Genomic DNA, 12,937 nt, shown 5'->3' with positions numbered 1-12,937 from the left:
AGGCTGTCTTCTTTTAAATATACTACACTGGCTGAAAAATACAAATAAATGGATAATAGTTCCATAAAAAACCACAAATGAATGTAATCTGCCACAACTCTTAAATGTATGCATTTGTCTTCAGCACTTCTGCAATGTAGAGTTGACAGATGAAGCTACTGCTGAGCACCAAGCGGGCAGCACTACCTAAGACAGAACTGTGTGGACCCAGAACTACCTACTCTTCCATGCTCATTAGCATAACCAAATCTAATCTGGAACTAGTGTTCATTAGTAGTAATCCTTTTCTCCATATACCCATCCTCTTTCTGAGCAGCAATGGAAACTGAAGACTTACATGGCACCGTTGTTCCAAATCTAGCAGGATTCAGTACTATGAACCTGTTTTTCAAGCTCCTTCTGCCCACACCTTGAGCTCCGATCAAAACTAACGTTTTCCGTTGGAAGGGTGGCATTTTTGCTACTTCCTCATAGATCTGAATTTCATGACGATCAAACTCTAAATGTGAAAGTAACAGGAAATTATATTCAGTTATACTTTGTATATGTAAAAACATTCCCTGGTATTCTGTATGCTAGTGGTCTTCTTGCCTTGATAGTTAACTATTACTAGAATTGTGCACGTATGACATAGGCTTGTTTCTACAAATTTTGTAGGGTACAGACATTATCTTATACCTTACTTTAAATGCTTGTCCCCAATCGTTTGCCCTCAGATACTCATTTACTGAGCTACAAAATCCCAGCGTTTTATGCACATTTATCAATACTCTCTACGTTAAAGCAGAGGTACTCAACCTTCCTAATGCTGTGAACCCTTTAATACAGTTACTCATGTTGTGGTGACCCTCAACCATAAAGGTATTTCCATTACAATTTCATAACTGTATATTTGCTACTGATATGAATTGTAATGTAAATATCTGTGTTTTCCAATGTTCTTAGGTAACTTCTTTGTATTGGCTAGTTTTGTGTGTCAACTTGACACAAGCGGGAGTTATCACAGAGAAAAGAGCCTCCCTTGAGGAAATTCCTCCATGAGATTCAGCTGTAAGGCATTTTCTCAGTGATCAAGAGTGGGAGGGCCAATTGTGGGTGGTGCCCTCCCTGGGCTGGTAGTCCTGGGTTTTATAAGAAAGCAAGCTGAGTAAGCCAGGGGAAGCAAGCCAGTAAGAAACATCCCTCCATGGCCTCTGCATCATTTCCTGCATCTTGACCTGCTTGAGTTCCAGTCCTAGCTTCCTTTGGTGATGAACAGCAATGTGGAAGTGTAAGCAGAATAAATCCTTTCCTCCCCAACTTGATTCTTGATCATGATGTTTGTGCAGGAATAGAAACCCTGAGTAAGACACTCTTATTTAAAAGAGTCAGTCAACCCACAAGGGGTCACGACCCCAACGGTTGAGAACCTGTGGACTAAAGGCGTCTTATTAGCAACTTATCAGTAAAAATAATGATCTTACAGTTTATATCAATCAAATTATAGTTCATGTGATTTACACAAAAAGTTTATATGAAGTACAGGGCACAGGACACCTGCTTGGCTACTGGACTTGTATAGGCAGAGTAGGCCACCTCTAGCATCAGCACACTCACGTCTAAGTACGGAGATTCTGAAATGTATACATAAAATAAAATGCTAGATAAAAAAGTATTTTCAGTAGGCTATAGCCTCAAATTATAAGTCAAGTCAAGGAAAAAGTTACAAAAACGAGCTAAAAGTTTTAATGATATACAGTTTCCTATAGTTAATGAATGATAAAACCAGAGTGATTCTGAAACACACCACCCAGCCTTACTGCCCTACTCAACCTGCAGTAAGAACACTTCATCCTTACATTATCATGGCAACAAGTCCTTTTTTTAATACTGTGTTATTACTAAGCACAGAGGTAGTTTGAAGTCAAGAAAAATAAACCTGATAGTTTCCACATTCCTTTTTACCTGTTTTTATTATACCAGGTCACAGAAGGCCACTTACCTGCAGACACACAATGCACTTGCACACACTTTCCCGTGCCCGGCTACCCTTTCCCTTTTATCCCTTGCCTTCCTCCTCCTCTTTCTTCCCTACATGATTTCCCATCTCCTTTAATGTCAACTGTACATACGTGATTTTGTGTATCTCTACAAAATCTAGGGTCCATAAGTGGGCAAAAACAAGTTTGTGTTTCTAAGATTGGTTAAGTTTGTTAAACATGATTATCTTTTTTTCTGCAAAAGAAATAACTTCATTCTGTGGTACATATAGACCATATTTTATTTCTCCTGTTGATGGCCACTTAGATTAATTACAGAACTTCCTTCGCTCTCCTGAACTGTGGTGCAGTGATAAAGACACGCAATATTCCTGTGGTGTGCTCAGGAGTGGGGACAGTGGTGTAATGTGGGTAACTCTCCTCTTAGGCTGACTTCTATAATGGCTGGACTAGTTTACTTCCTACTGTCAGGCCAAAAGCATTCTTTTTTTGTCCAGGATCCTGACAGAATATGATTTTTCTTAATGAAGTCTGTTCTGTATGGGGTAAGATAGAATCTCAGTGTAGCTTTAATCTACATTCCTCTCATGGCTAGTTAGGGTAAAGGTTTTTTTTTTTTCCATTTGTTTTGTGTTTTTGTTTTAAATTTGTAATACACTCAACTGGTCTGACAGTGTTTTTAACTTCACTTTTCTTTCTAGTGCTGGGGATTGAACCCAGCACCTTATACATACTTAGACTTGATTTTTTAAAAATATTTTTTCAGCTTTTGAAGCAAAAATGACAAATAAGAATTGTATGTCCTTAAAGTATACATCTTGATGATTTAATGTGTTTAACTGTAAAATGATCTTCTAATGAAGCTAATAAACACAACTGTGACTTCTTGTGATTATCATTACATTTTCTTTAAAAGATATTCCTTTCTTTAAGATGAAAGATTTAGGGAGAGGCAGAAGGACTTAGAGTTTGGGGCCAGGCTGGGCTACTAACTTAAGTATAGAATAATAAGATAATTAAGTGTTTGAGGCCATCCTGTATTAACTAGTGAATCCCAGGCCAACTTAAATATATGGAAAGAATGTCAATACCTCTCTCTTCTTAATCTCTCTCCCCTTCTTCCCCTTCCTCCCCCCCCCCCCAAGTAAAACCCTAAGAGTTGAGAAAGACCCTTAAAAGATGCCACTGGATTAAATGAGTTACCTAGCCCAGTGTCATTTCCTCAAAATGAACCTGACCTTATGGAAGCTAGCTCGCCTTCATCCTAATGCTAACATCTCCACAAAGGCACTCTGCCCCTCAGAAGCATGTTACCATGGTGGGATCCTCTACGTCAGTACTGTCCATACATTCCTTCTGCACTAGTGCAAGCTCAATCCCTAACAACTTCTGCCTGCTGCAACTCATAGTCACCAACTGAGACCTATATTTTATCATGTATTCACATGAGATCCAGTAATTGGCACTAATATAAATTAAATTCATTTTAAATTTCATATTCAGAGATTAAAACATGGTAACTAATGATAAGGCTATATATTTAGAGCTTCCAAAGGGATTTTACACGTACCTGCATTCCTGGTTGTGAGGTACATCATCTTTTTCTTTTTCTTGTTGCTTATAGTTCCACAAAAGGGTCCTGGAGGATGACAAGACTTAATTTAGACGACACATTGAGACTCAACCGTAAGTTGCCCAGTTGTTTTGTGAGGAGGTAAGAGAATTGCCCTTCCTAGGAGGGGTGAATTTGTCACTGGATTTTGATACACTACCAGTAGGTGGCAGAAAAGCATAAAAATTAGAGAGGAAAAAAGCAGATGAGCAGGAAAAATTAATTCTCCATGTATTTCAAATAAATTCATTTGTGATTTCAGAAAAAACAAAACAAAACAAAACCAGAGGCAAAAGGTAAGCCCAGCCCCTCCCTGCCTGTTACTTGTGAGAAGTTCTTCACCTGAATTGTCCCAGTCTCGGCGAACAAATGCCTTTCTCTTCTCTTCCAGGAACTGGCTTGGAATCAGACCAGCACTTCCTCCCTCTTTCACATGGCTAGCCTAGAATCAAATGAATTTATCAGTGACCAAAGTTTTACACAATATTTTAGTAAGTCCAAGTGCTGGTCAGTTGAAGTTAATTTCCTATGGAAAACACTCTTTCAATCCATGGAACTGTGTTAAAGCATTTAAACAAAGAAAGCAATTTGTATCTAAGACTCATGTATGTCCACTGGTAATGACATGTTGAGACTCCCATTAACAACAATGTAGAGGCTCCTCAAATACTACAATGTTTTCTTTAGAGGTTGGGGGCGGGAGTGAGCAAGGACAGGAAATGTGTGTGATAGTCAAAGAGCAGAAAGAGAACGCTATTTTATATAAAGGAGTGTTAAGGAAGGACTTTATAAACCATTTCTACTGACCTCAGTCCTAGGATGTTATTTCCTGAGTCTAAATCAAAAGAATTTCCAGTACTGGGAATACAAAGCATAAATTTTAATTCATGCTAACAAGAATCTGAATATCCCAAGGTGAAGAATTTAAAATAAGTAAAACTTTATCTAGTATAAAAAATAAAAACTTTAAAATCAAAGGAAGTAGTTCAAAAATGTTTTACTCGAGTGTTTTTGGGTCTATGTGTGTGTGTGTGCATATGGGTGAAGGTGCCCAGGGCCAGAAGAAGAGCTGGAGTCCCGGAGAATGCGAGCAGCCACCATGAGTGCTGGCTCTGTGGGTCCTCCACAGGAGCAGTGAGGGCAGGCCTCTTAACCAGCTGCTCTCTAACCCCACAAAAGTGGATATTTTTAAATGACAATGATTCACATCACAATGTTATTGTCTTTCTTCTTATAAGTGGAATAAAACACCTGTTTATCAGTTTTTAATAATCCTGAAAACTGGAATTAAATAAGACTATCAAAATGAAGAAGGAGACTCAAATGCCAGTGAGAGGATTAGAAAGCTAAGAGCATTTACAGAAAGTAAACTAGAGAGCACCTGGACGGCCCATGATCAGCCACAGGAAGCGATTAGACAGTTTTAAAGCCTACAAGTGTTTCAGTGACCTCTTGCATTCATCAACTGTTTACTGAGCTCACGTCCTAGCTATCTCACCATGGTGTACTCACTGATAAAAATGTCTTCATTGACACACCAGCACACTGTGCCTAGGCTGCTCTCATCCTCTACATCATCTCTCTGTAGAAGTCATTTAACTCATCGCTGTTAACAGCAGTTACCAGTCACAGCTAAGTTTATGCTTGGTACTGGGTCCTGGAGGCTTTCTTCTTTTACCCTGTTCTCTAGTGAGGCCAGAATCAGCTCTGAGAATTGAAAAGATTCTTTGTTTCTTGTCATTTTCTTCAACTTTGAGTACTGTGTCAACTTATGTAAACCTCAAGAAACCCTGACAATGAGTACAAAGTTCTTCTTGCCTTAAAACACATTTGAAGGTGACTACCTTGGGAAAGAATTGTTTCACCTAATTCTTAAACCGGGTGACATGCCACAGGCAGGTTATGCCTGCTCTTATTTACACAAACAAATTCTCTCTCAATTTGGTCTTCTGTCCACAAAGCTGGCAGACGTAAAGCAGAAGTTGTTCATGCAAGAAAAATCATGGGAACAAATGCTTCCTGCACTTTTAGATACTGGGCAGATCAAAGATTGAAAACAGAAAAGTATTTGAGGAATTTTTTGAGAATCATACTAACCTGCCACCAATTTGGGTCTTCTCTGTTTACAATCTGAAGAATTTCTCCTTTGGAAAATTTTAGTCCTGCTTCTTTGCAGGGTATCAGGTTATCATTGAATGGATTATAATCAAAATGACACTTGACAAATACCTAAAAACACAGCACAATGAAAAAGACTATATGTGTATCACTAAGCACTGGATATTGAAACCAAACCACTGTGATTTAATTGTAAATGACACTAAGTAGTTCAGGAAAGAAACTTATTCTTCTAAATAAAGAATAATTTATTAGAATATTAATATAATGATTTGGTATAGCAGAAAAATCAACATTTTGCTACATTAAAATTTTGTTCATTTTAAAAACTCCTGTTTCTTTCTTCTGCGGTGTGGGGTTTAACCCCAGGGCTTTGCATGCCAGTAGGTGCGTGCTCCCCCATGAGCTGTATCACCCACCCCCTCAACAGCTAACCTCAAGCAGGAAGTGTGCAATAATCACTGCATTCTACCCGGCTCCCCTCTCAATCTTTTCACTTGATTTCCCAACAAACACTGCATCATTTTTAATTTAAATAAATGTCATTTTCAGTTATAACCCTGAGATAACTTATGCAGTGTGAGGCATGTACTTCCAGTAGATCAGGACCGACATTGTTCAGACACCTTGAAAGCAACATTAAACAGCGGTCAACTTGAGGTAAGACCTGGCAACCTTAAAACATCAAGAACGTAACCTCTGTAGGACATTTTAATCAGACAGTTACACTGGCTAAAACAAATAAGGAAAATACTTTCTGGATCACCTTACTGTGATTTATATGTTTAAGTTTAAATTAAGATTAAATTACGAATGAGACAAAACACTAGGAAGGTCCTAACTATTTTCCAATTTAAATTCAAACATACAGGTTTCTCTTAAATTTGATTTCCTAATAAAGGTATGCCAGTTATACTGTTATTTAAGATCTTCAGTGCTTATAACATACTGCTTATTTACTTTAATTTGAATTCTAATTAATCATTTTTAATATTTGATGGCAAGTTTAGATTAACTGTTTTCTTAAAATAGACATACTTCATACATATTTATAGAAATTCAAATTAATCTTCTACAGAAAAGCCTTAGTATTAATCAGCAGATAAACTTTAATAAGCAGAAAATATACAATTAGTCAAACTAACAATGTTATTTTTCTATGTGTATCAAACTTCAACTAGAAACAAATACAATTTTCAAATAGTACAAGTACATACACTATATTATTAGCATGCTTAAAAAACCACCCAGTGTGAGAGATGCATAGGAAGATATTTTTATGTGATCTTGATAGAAGCTGTAGGCCATTTGCAACAACTTTGCAAAGTCTGAGAATCAATGCTACACAAACCAGGAAGCCACTTTTTCCTGACACATAAATTTAGAAGCATCTACAAAGCAAGCATGCACACAATATTAAGACTGCTAAACTGTGACAGGTAGCTAACTTGAGTTTGGCATGCAGCTCAAGGCTCAGGCAATGTACAACTCAAGGTGATAAAGTTTAATCAAGGTAAATTTAGTTGACTGCTAAGACAGAACAATGGGAATACCAGAGAATGTTTTCACATGGTATCATACCTGACGGACGTGGGCTGGGTGCCTCTCCATATTGACGTAACTCTAAAAATATATTTTTCAATTGCATAAATAAAGCCAGAGTTTTAACTTATAACTTAACAAAATCTAAGTAACCTACTGGCTCATTGTATCACTTCACTCATTGGTAAAGCAACTTCCTCCCTAAGTAATTGTTATAATGCCTGTAAATTATAAATAATGCAAGCAAAAAGTCACGGGCATTTGGCACGAGACAGGAGAGACTGTATGAGTAGTTATAAAGGTAGCAGTATGTTCCTGACTTCTGGAGAAAGGCCCACTGAAAAAAAAGCCTATGCCACCTACGCAAGGGTGTTCGCCACTCTTGATTGTGAAGAATACTTTGTAAAGTTACAAGTGTCTTCCAAATTTCAAATATTAGTTACCCTGTTAGGAGATACAACATCCAACTCAGATATAAAAGGATTACGAAAACGAATAATTCTTTGGCCCATTAAATGACTTTTGGAACATTAACCTTGTTCTCAAAAAACTCACATTAAACTTTGGTAAAATTGGTCTGAAAAATCAATTAGCCTAGCACTTGACCTAGGAGTTTTATAAAATCTTTAAAATCATTGAAGAGTTGACTTGCTGTATTTTATGAACTGCAGTACAAAAATAGTTTATGGAGGCCAATTTATCAATCTTAAGTTACTAAAAAACACTTAAAATATTTCAATTCTGTATCCTCACCATTAAAGAAAAACTGAATAACCAACGACTTAAAATAGACAGTAGACAAAGTGAAGTACAAACAGCTTTTAAACATAGGTGTTCAAACTATTGTGAGTAGAAATGAAAATTAAAACACTACTAGGATAACATCTTCTTCATATTAACTAACCAACTACCTACCTACCTACCTACCTAACTAATTTACAGAAACCCAGACAGGATATTGGCTAATAGGGATTTTCCTAACAGGCTTGTGGAAGACTGCTCCAACCTCTTGTGAGGACAATTTGGCAATAATTACCAAGATCACAAACACATAAACCCTCTGACCTAGTGATCCACTTCTGGGAATGGATTCAGCAGTTATAGTACTCGAGCACATGTGAAGTGATTCATATACAATACTAGTAACTTCTGAACTACTAGTAACCAGTAACTGAAAAGATTCAGAGCAGTCTGTTTACCAATGATGAATTGCCTAAACAAGAACTGCATAATGATGATACACCAGTCCATACGCCAATGACAAGAAGGGAATTTCAGCTGGACAGTGATAGCTCACGCCTTTAATCCCAGCACTTGGGAGGCAGAGGCAGGTGGATTTCCGAGTTCTCGGCCAACTTGGTCTACAGAGTGAGTTCCAGGACAGACGGGGCTACACAAAGAAACCCTGTCTCGAAAAACCAAAAAAAAAAAAAAAAAAAAAAAAAAAAGGAAGGGAATTTCCCACCCTTATACAAAAAACTACAGAAAGTTAATGGCTGCTGGGGGACAGACCCCAACCAGCCATCTCCAGGGTCAAGAGCTCCTGATATGTTACTGAATCCCCAAATGGTCAGCTCTAAACACGTGTACATAAAAGCTATACTAAATGGGCTCAGTAAGTCATGTGTGTTGTTTAATAGTAATGATCATTGACAAGGAAGTCATGTATTTGAGAGTGTCTATGTAGGGAAGGACACAGGAGGTTATTAAAAGAAGGGAAGAAATAATGCAAAATATATTTTCTTAAATTCTCAAAAAAAAAAAAAAAAAACCAAACCAAACAAAACAAACAACAACCACAAAACATGAGCAGGCATGCAAATAAGGAGAACGGATAACCTGCAACAGGAAGAAAAGTCTATTAAGAAGAGTCCAGAAAGCACTTGGGAAACAGTTCAAAGTCACCCGGAACTACATAGTGAATAGTGACTGGGAGGCCAGCTTGGACTACAGGACGACACAGCTCAAAATGAAACCAACTAACCAAGTCAAAGACGCTAAAGTGTGTGTGTGTGTGTGTGTGTGTGTGTGTGTGTGTGTGTGAGAGAGAGAGAGAGAGAGAGAGAGAGAGAGAGAGAGAGAAATAACAAATACGAGACAATTTAGTAAACAAGACACAGTGCAACCAATTGTGGTAATTTGCACCTATAATCCTAACATTTAGAGGTTAAGGTAGGAGAATTACCCATGACTTCAAGGCCATCCTGGGCTACACAGTGAGAACCTGCATCAGCAACACCAGTAACACAAAAATTTAACTTCTACATATTATATTCTTATTTTCAGGAAACTATAGGAAGAATTCAAATTGTTAAGTAGACCACACTACATATAAAAAGGACTCAATTCCACAGTTGGGCATAGAAGTACAAGACTGTAACCCCAACACTCAGGACACTAAGAAAGGATAATCACAAATTTGAAAATTGAGCTGGGCGTGGTGGCGCACGCCTTTAATCCCAGCACTCGGGAGGCAGAGGCAGGCGAATTTCTGAGTTCGAGGCCAGCCTGGTCTACAAAGTGAGTTCCAGGACAGCCAGGAGGACTGCACAGAGAAACCCTGTCTCGAAAAAACAAAACAAAACCAACCAACCAACCAACAAACAAACAAACAACAAATTTGAAAATTGGACAAAAAATCTTTGCAAATCACAATTTTGATGAGACATTTGTATCCAGGTGTCTTGGGTTAATATTGCGATGATGAAACTGAATAACCAAGCAACTAGGGGAGGATAAGATTTATTAAATGGCTTTCATACAACCCACTGAAGGAAGCCAATGCAGGAACTCAAACCAGGTAGGAACCTGGAAGGAAGAGCTGATGCAGAAGCCACAGAGAAGTGAGTGTGGCTTACTGACTTGCTCCACCTACTTTCTTAGAGAACCCAGGGCCACCAGCTCAGGAGAAACTCCTCTTACACTTACCATGGGCTTCCTTTTAACCCTAGTCAATCACTAATTAAGGAAATGCCCTACAGGCTTGCCTGCCTACAGCCTGATCTATTTCTCAATTGGGGTTCCCTCCTCTTAGATGATTTTAGCTTGTGTCAAGTTGTCATAAAACTAGCCAGCACACCAGATTGCTAAAAACCAAGTAAGAGAACAGCACAAAGCAGACAAAGGTATGTGAACTTGATTGAGTGGGTAAAATCATGGAAAATAAGCACATGAAAAATGTCTATTATTATTATATAATATTATTAGTGATATGCAAATTAAAATTGCAATCAGCTACTATTATATACTATTATATCAACTGAAACTAAACACTGGTCATACCAAATCAAACATGGACACTGAGTAAAATAAACTCGGGCAAATGCTGGTGGGACTGTGAACTGCTACAATCACTTCTGAAAAGTTTGTCTCTAAAATTTCAACATACACCTACCACATGACCAACTCTCAATACCTAGGTATTTACACCCCTAGCTGTATTTTAATCTGTATCAGCCCAAATTGGTAATAACAAAAATGTTTACCAGCCAGTTTATACATATACAAATTGGTATGCCCATGCAATGAAATACTAGATCAATAAAAAGGTATGAACTTATCAACATAAGTAAGCATATTTGTGCTGAAAGAAGCCAGGTAGGAACTGAAATTCAACTAGTTTCCTAGATTCTAGAGGATCTTCAATTTAGACACACAAATCAAAAATCTGACTCTAGGGTTCATATATAAATGAGAGCATGAAACTTCTGTCATTCTGGGTCTAAGTTAATTCAAATTTAGTGTATGGCTGGGGAGCACATATACTAAATGAATATAGTATCAAAATGGCTAATGAAGTCAAATCTCTATCACCAAAGATTAGCACAGCTCTCAGACTCAATCAGAGAAGTTTCTTTGTGTGGGGCACAGTGGTTAAAGGAGAAACTTATAATAGGTCAAAATGTAAAGATTAAGTGTTTATAGATTGTTCAGCAACAGATGGGACATCTGTATTATATCCCTTCCGTTCAAGGCTCAGGGACCACCAAGGATGAAAGGCAGAAAGACTAAGAGCTAGAGGTTAAGAAGAAGCAGAACCTAACAGTGTCTTCTGGACATGGCAGAACTGCTGTCCTCACAGCAGTTGTGCTAGTCTGCACAAGACCTGCACAAGATCAAGCCAGCCAGCATCCCAGCATGGAGGGAGGGCCTCGGGAACCTTTATGTGAGCCTTTGACAGCTGAAGCTTTCTGAGAAAGGCAGAGGCCAGGCCCAACACATGAGTAAATGGGCATCACAAACTGTACTCAGAGGACAAAGTCAGGAGAGGGGGAGATGAAGATCTTCGGAGGAGGAGGAGTATGGGGTGAACATAATAAAAACACACTATATACACATATAAAATCCTCAAAGAATCAAAATATATTAAAAATATGAAATCCAAATATGTTTAATTCTGCTTATATGACAATATCGGAATGCAGGCTAACAGTGACAATGCAGAAGGGCAGTTGCCTGGAGTGAGGGAGAAAACACAAGAAACAGGAGAGAGGAACACAAATAGTCTCACACAACTCAGGAGTGACGGCTAAGTTTATCTTAATTGTGTTAATGATGTCACAGGTCCATTATGAATACCCACGCCTAGAAAACTGTATATTTAAAAATTATAACTTGAAATTCTTCAATTTAAACCACACTTGAGTTACTCCTATATATACATGAGCTGCATTTATTTAGTAAATTACGTAAAAATGAACCATGGGCTTGCCACCCAAAACATAAGCTCAAAACCTGGCCCTCTTGCTCTCATTTCATCCCAACCCACTATCCTGGCTTCCCAACAAGATGGCCTTTACTTTAGATCTTGTATTCAACCCCCTGCTTTGCCTTCTGGATATAGATTTAATTCCGTCGATGTAAGTTAAGAAATATGTAAGTCATTTAAAAATAAAAACAGTACCATAGGATGTACACTAATGTTTTAGGATTTACATGCTTGTTAATGAATTTCTGACTGTATATATGAAAGAATTTTTCTAGGAAACAACTGAGTTTTAGAACACATCAAGATTCGGCTCTAAGAGATATTACTAAACTTCCTTCCCATCAATGTGCTACACCAACGATACTTTTATTATCAATGAAGGAGACATTGTAGATTCATGTATGAATTTTGCTAACTGAATGGTAAAAGAGAACATCTCACACTGTGATTTTTAGTGTTTTTAGATGTTTACTGACCAAGGGTATGTTTGTGATTGATTTTGTATGGAATATGAAACAATGACAACTATAGATATTATCTTTAGGAATATTCAATTTTCTTCCATTCTGTTATAAACTAATACAATATACAAGTGTAGGGTGATGGTTTGTATATTCTTGGTCCAGGGAGTGGCACCATTTGGAGGTGTGGCCTTGTTGGAATAGGTGTGTCGTGGTTGGAGTCACTGTAGGTGTGTGCTTAAGATCCTCACCCTGGTTGCCTGGAAGTGAGTCTTCCACTAGCAGCCTTTGGATAAAGATGTAGAACTCTCAGCTCTGCCTGTGTCAAGCCTGTCTGGACACTGCCATGCTCCCACCTTGATGATAATGGACTGAACCTCTGAACCTGTAAGCCAGCCCCAAGTAAATGTTGTTTTTTATAAGACTTGCCTTGGTCATGATGTCTGTTCACAGCAGTAAAACCCTAACTAACCCTCTTTTTGAATTCTCTCTTCCACCTATCATGTTATCCATTCCT

General features: G+C 38.0%; 1 protein-coding gene across 9 annotated transcripts in view; it reads right to left on the bottom strand.

Moving 5' to 3' along the window:
• Positions 1-12,937, bottom strand: part of Mpp6 (membrane protein, palmitoylated 6 (MAGUK p55 subfamily member 6)) — an 88,927-nt gene that overhangs the window by 14,946 nt on the left and 61,044 nt on the right. For 6 of the 9 annotated variants that reach the window (XM_030255518.1, XM_030255516.1, NM_001164734.1 and 3 more), the window contains 5 exons: positions 7,291-7,332; positions 5,689-5,820; positions 3,934-4,033; positions 3,550-3,618; positions 338-499 (listed from right to left, as the gene is read on the bottom strand). In XM_030255518.1, the coding sequence (XP_030111378.1) occupies positions 338-499; positions 3,550-3,618; positions 3,934-4,033; positions 5,689-5,820; positions 7,291-7,332 (505 nt within the window). The remainder of the gene's footprint in view (positions 1-337; positions 500-3,549; positions 3,619-3,933; positions 4,034-5,688; positions 5,821-7,290; positions 7,333-12,937) is intronic. The other 3 variants (XM_030255517.1, NM_019939.2, NM_001361247.1) reach the window with 1 other exon arrangement.

The sequence above is a fragment of the Mus musculus genome, chromosome 6, assembly GCF_000001635.26.
Source record: "Mus musculus strain C57BL/6J chromosome 6, GRCm38.p6 C57BL/6J".
NCBI classification, from domain to species: domain Eukaryota; kingdom Metazoa; phylum Chordata; class Mammalia; order Rodentia; family Muridae; genus Mus; species Mus musculus.
This window is presented reverse-complemented; position numbering and strand designations above follow the sequence as displayed.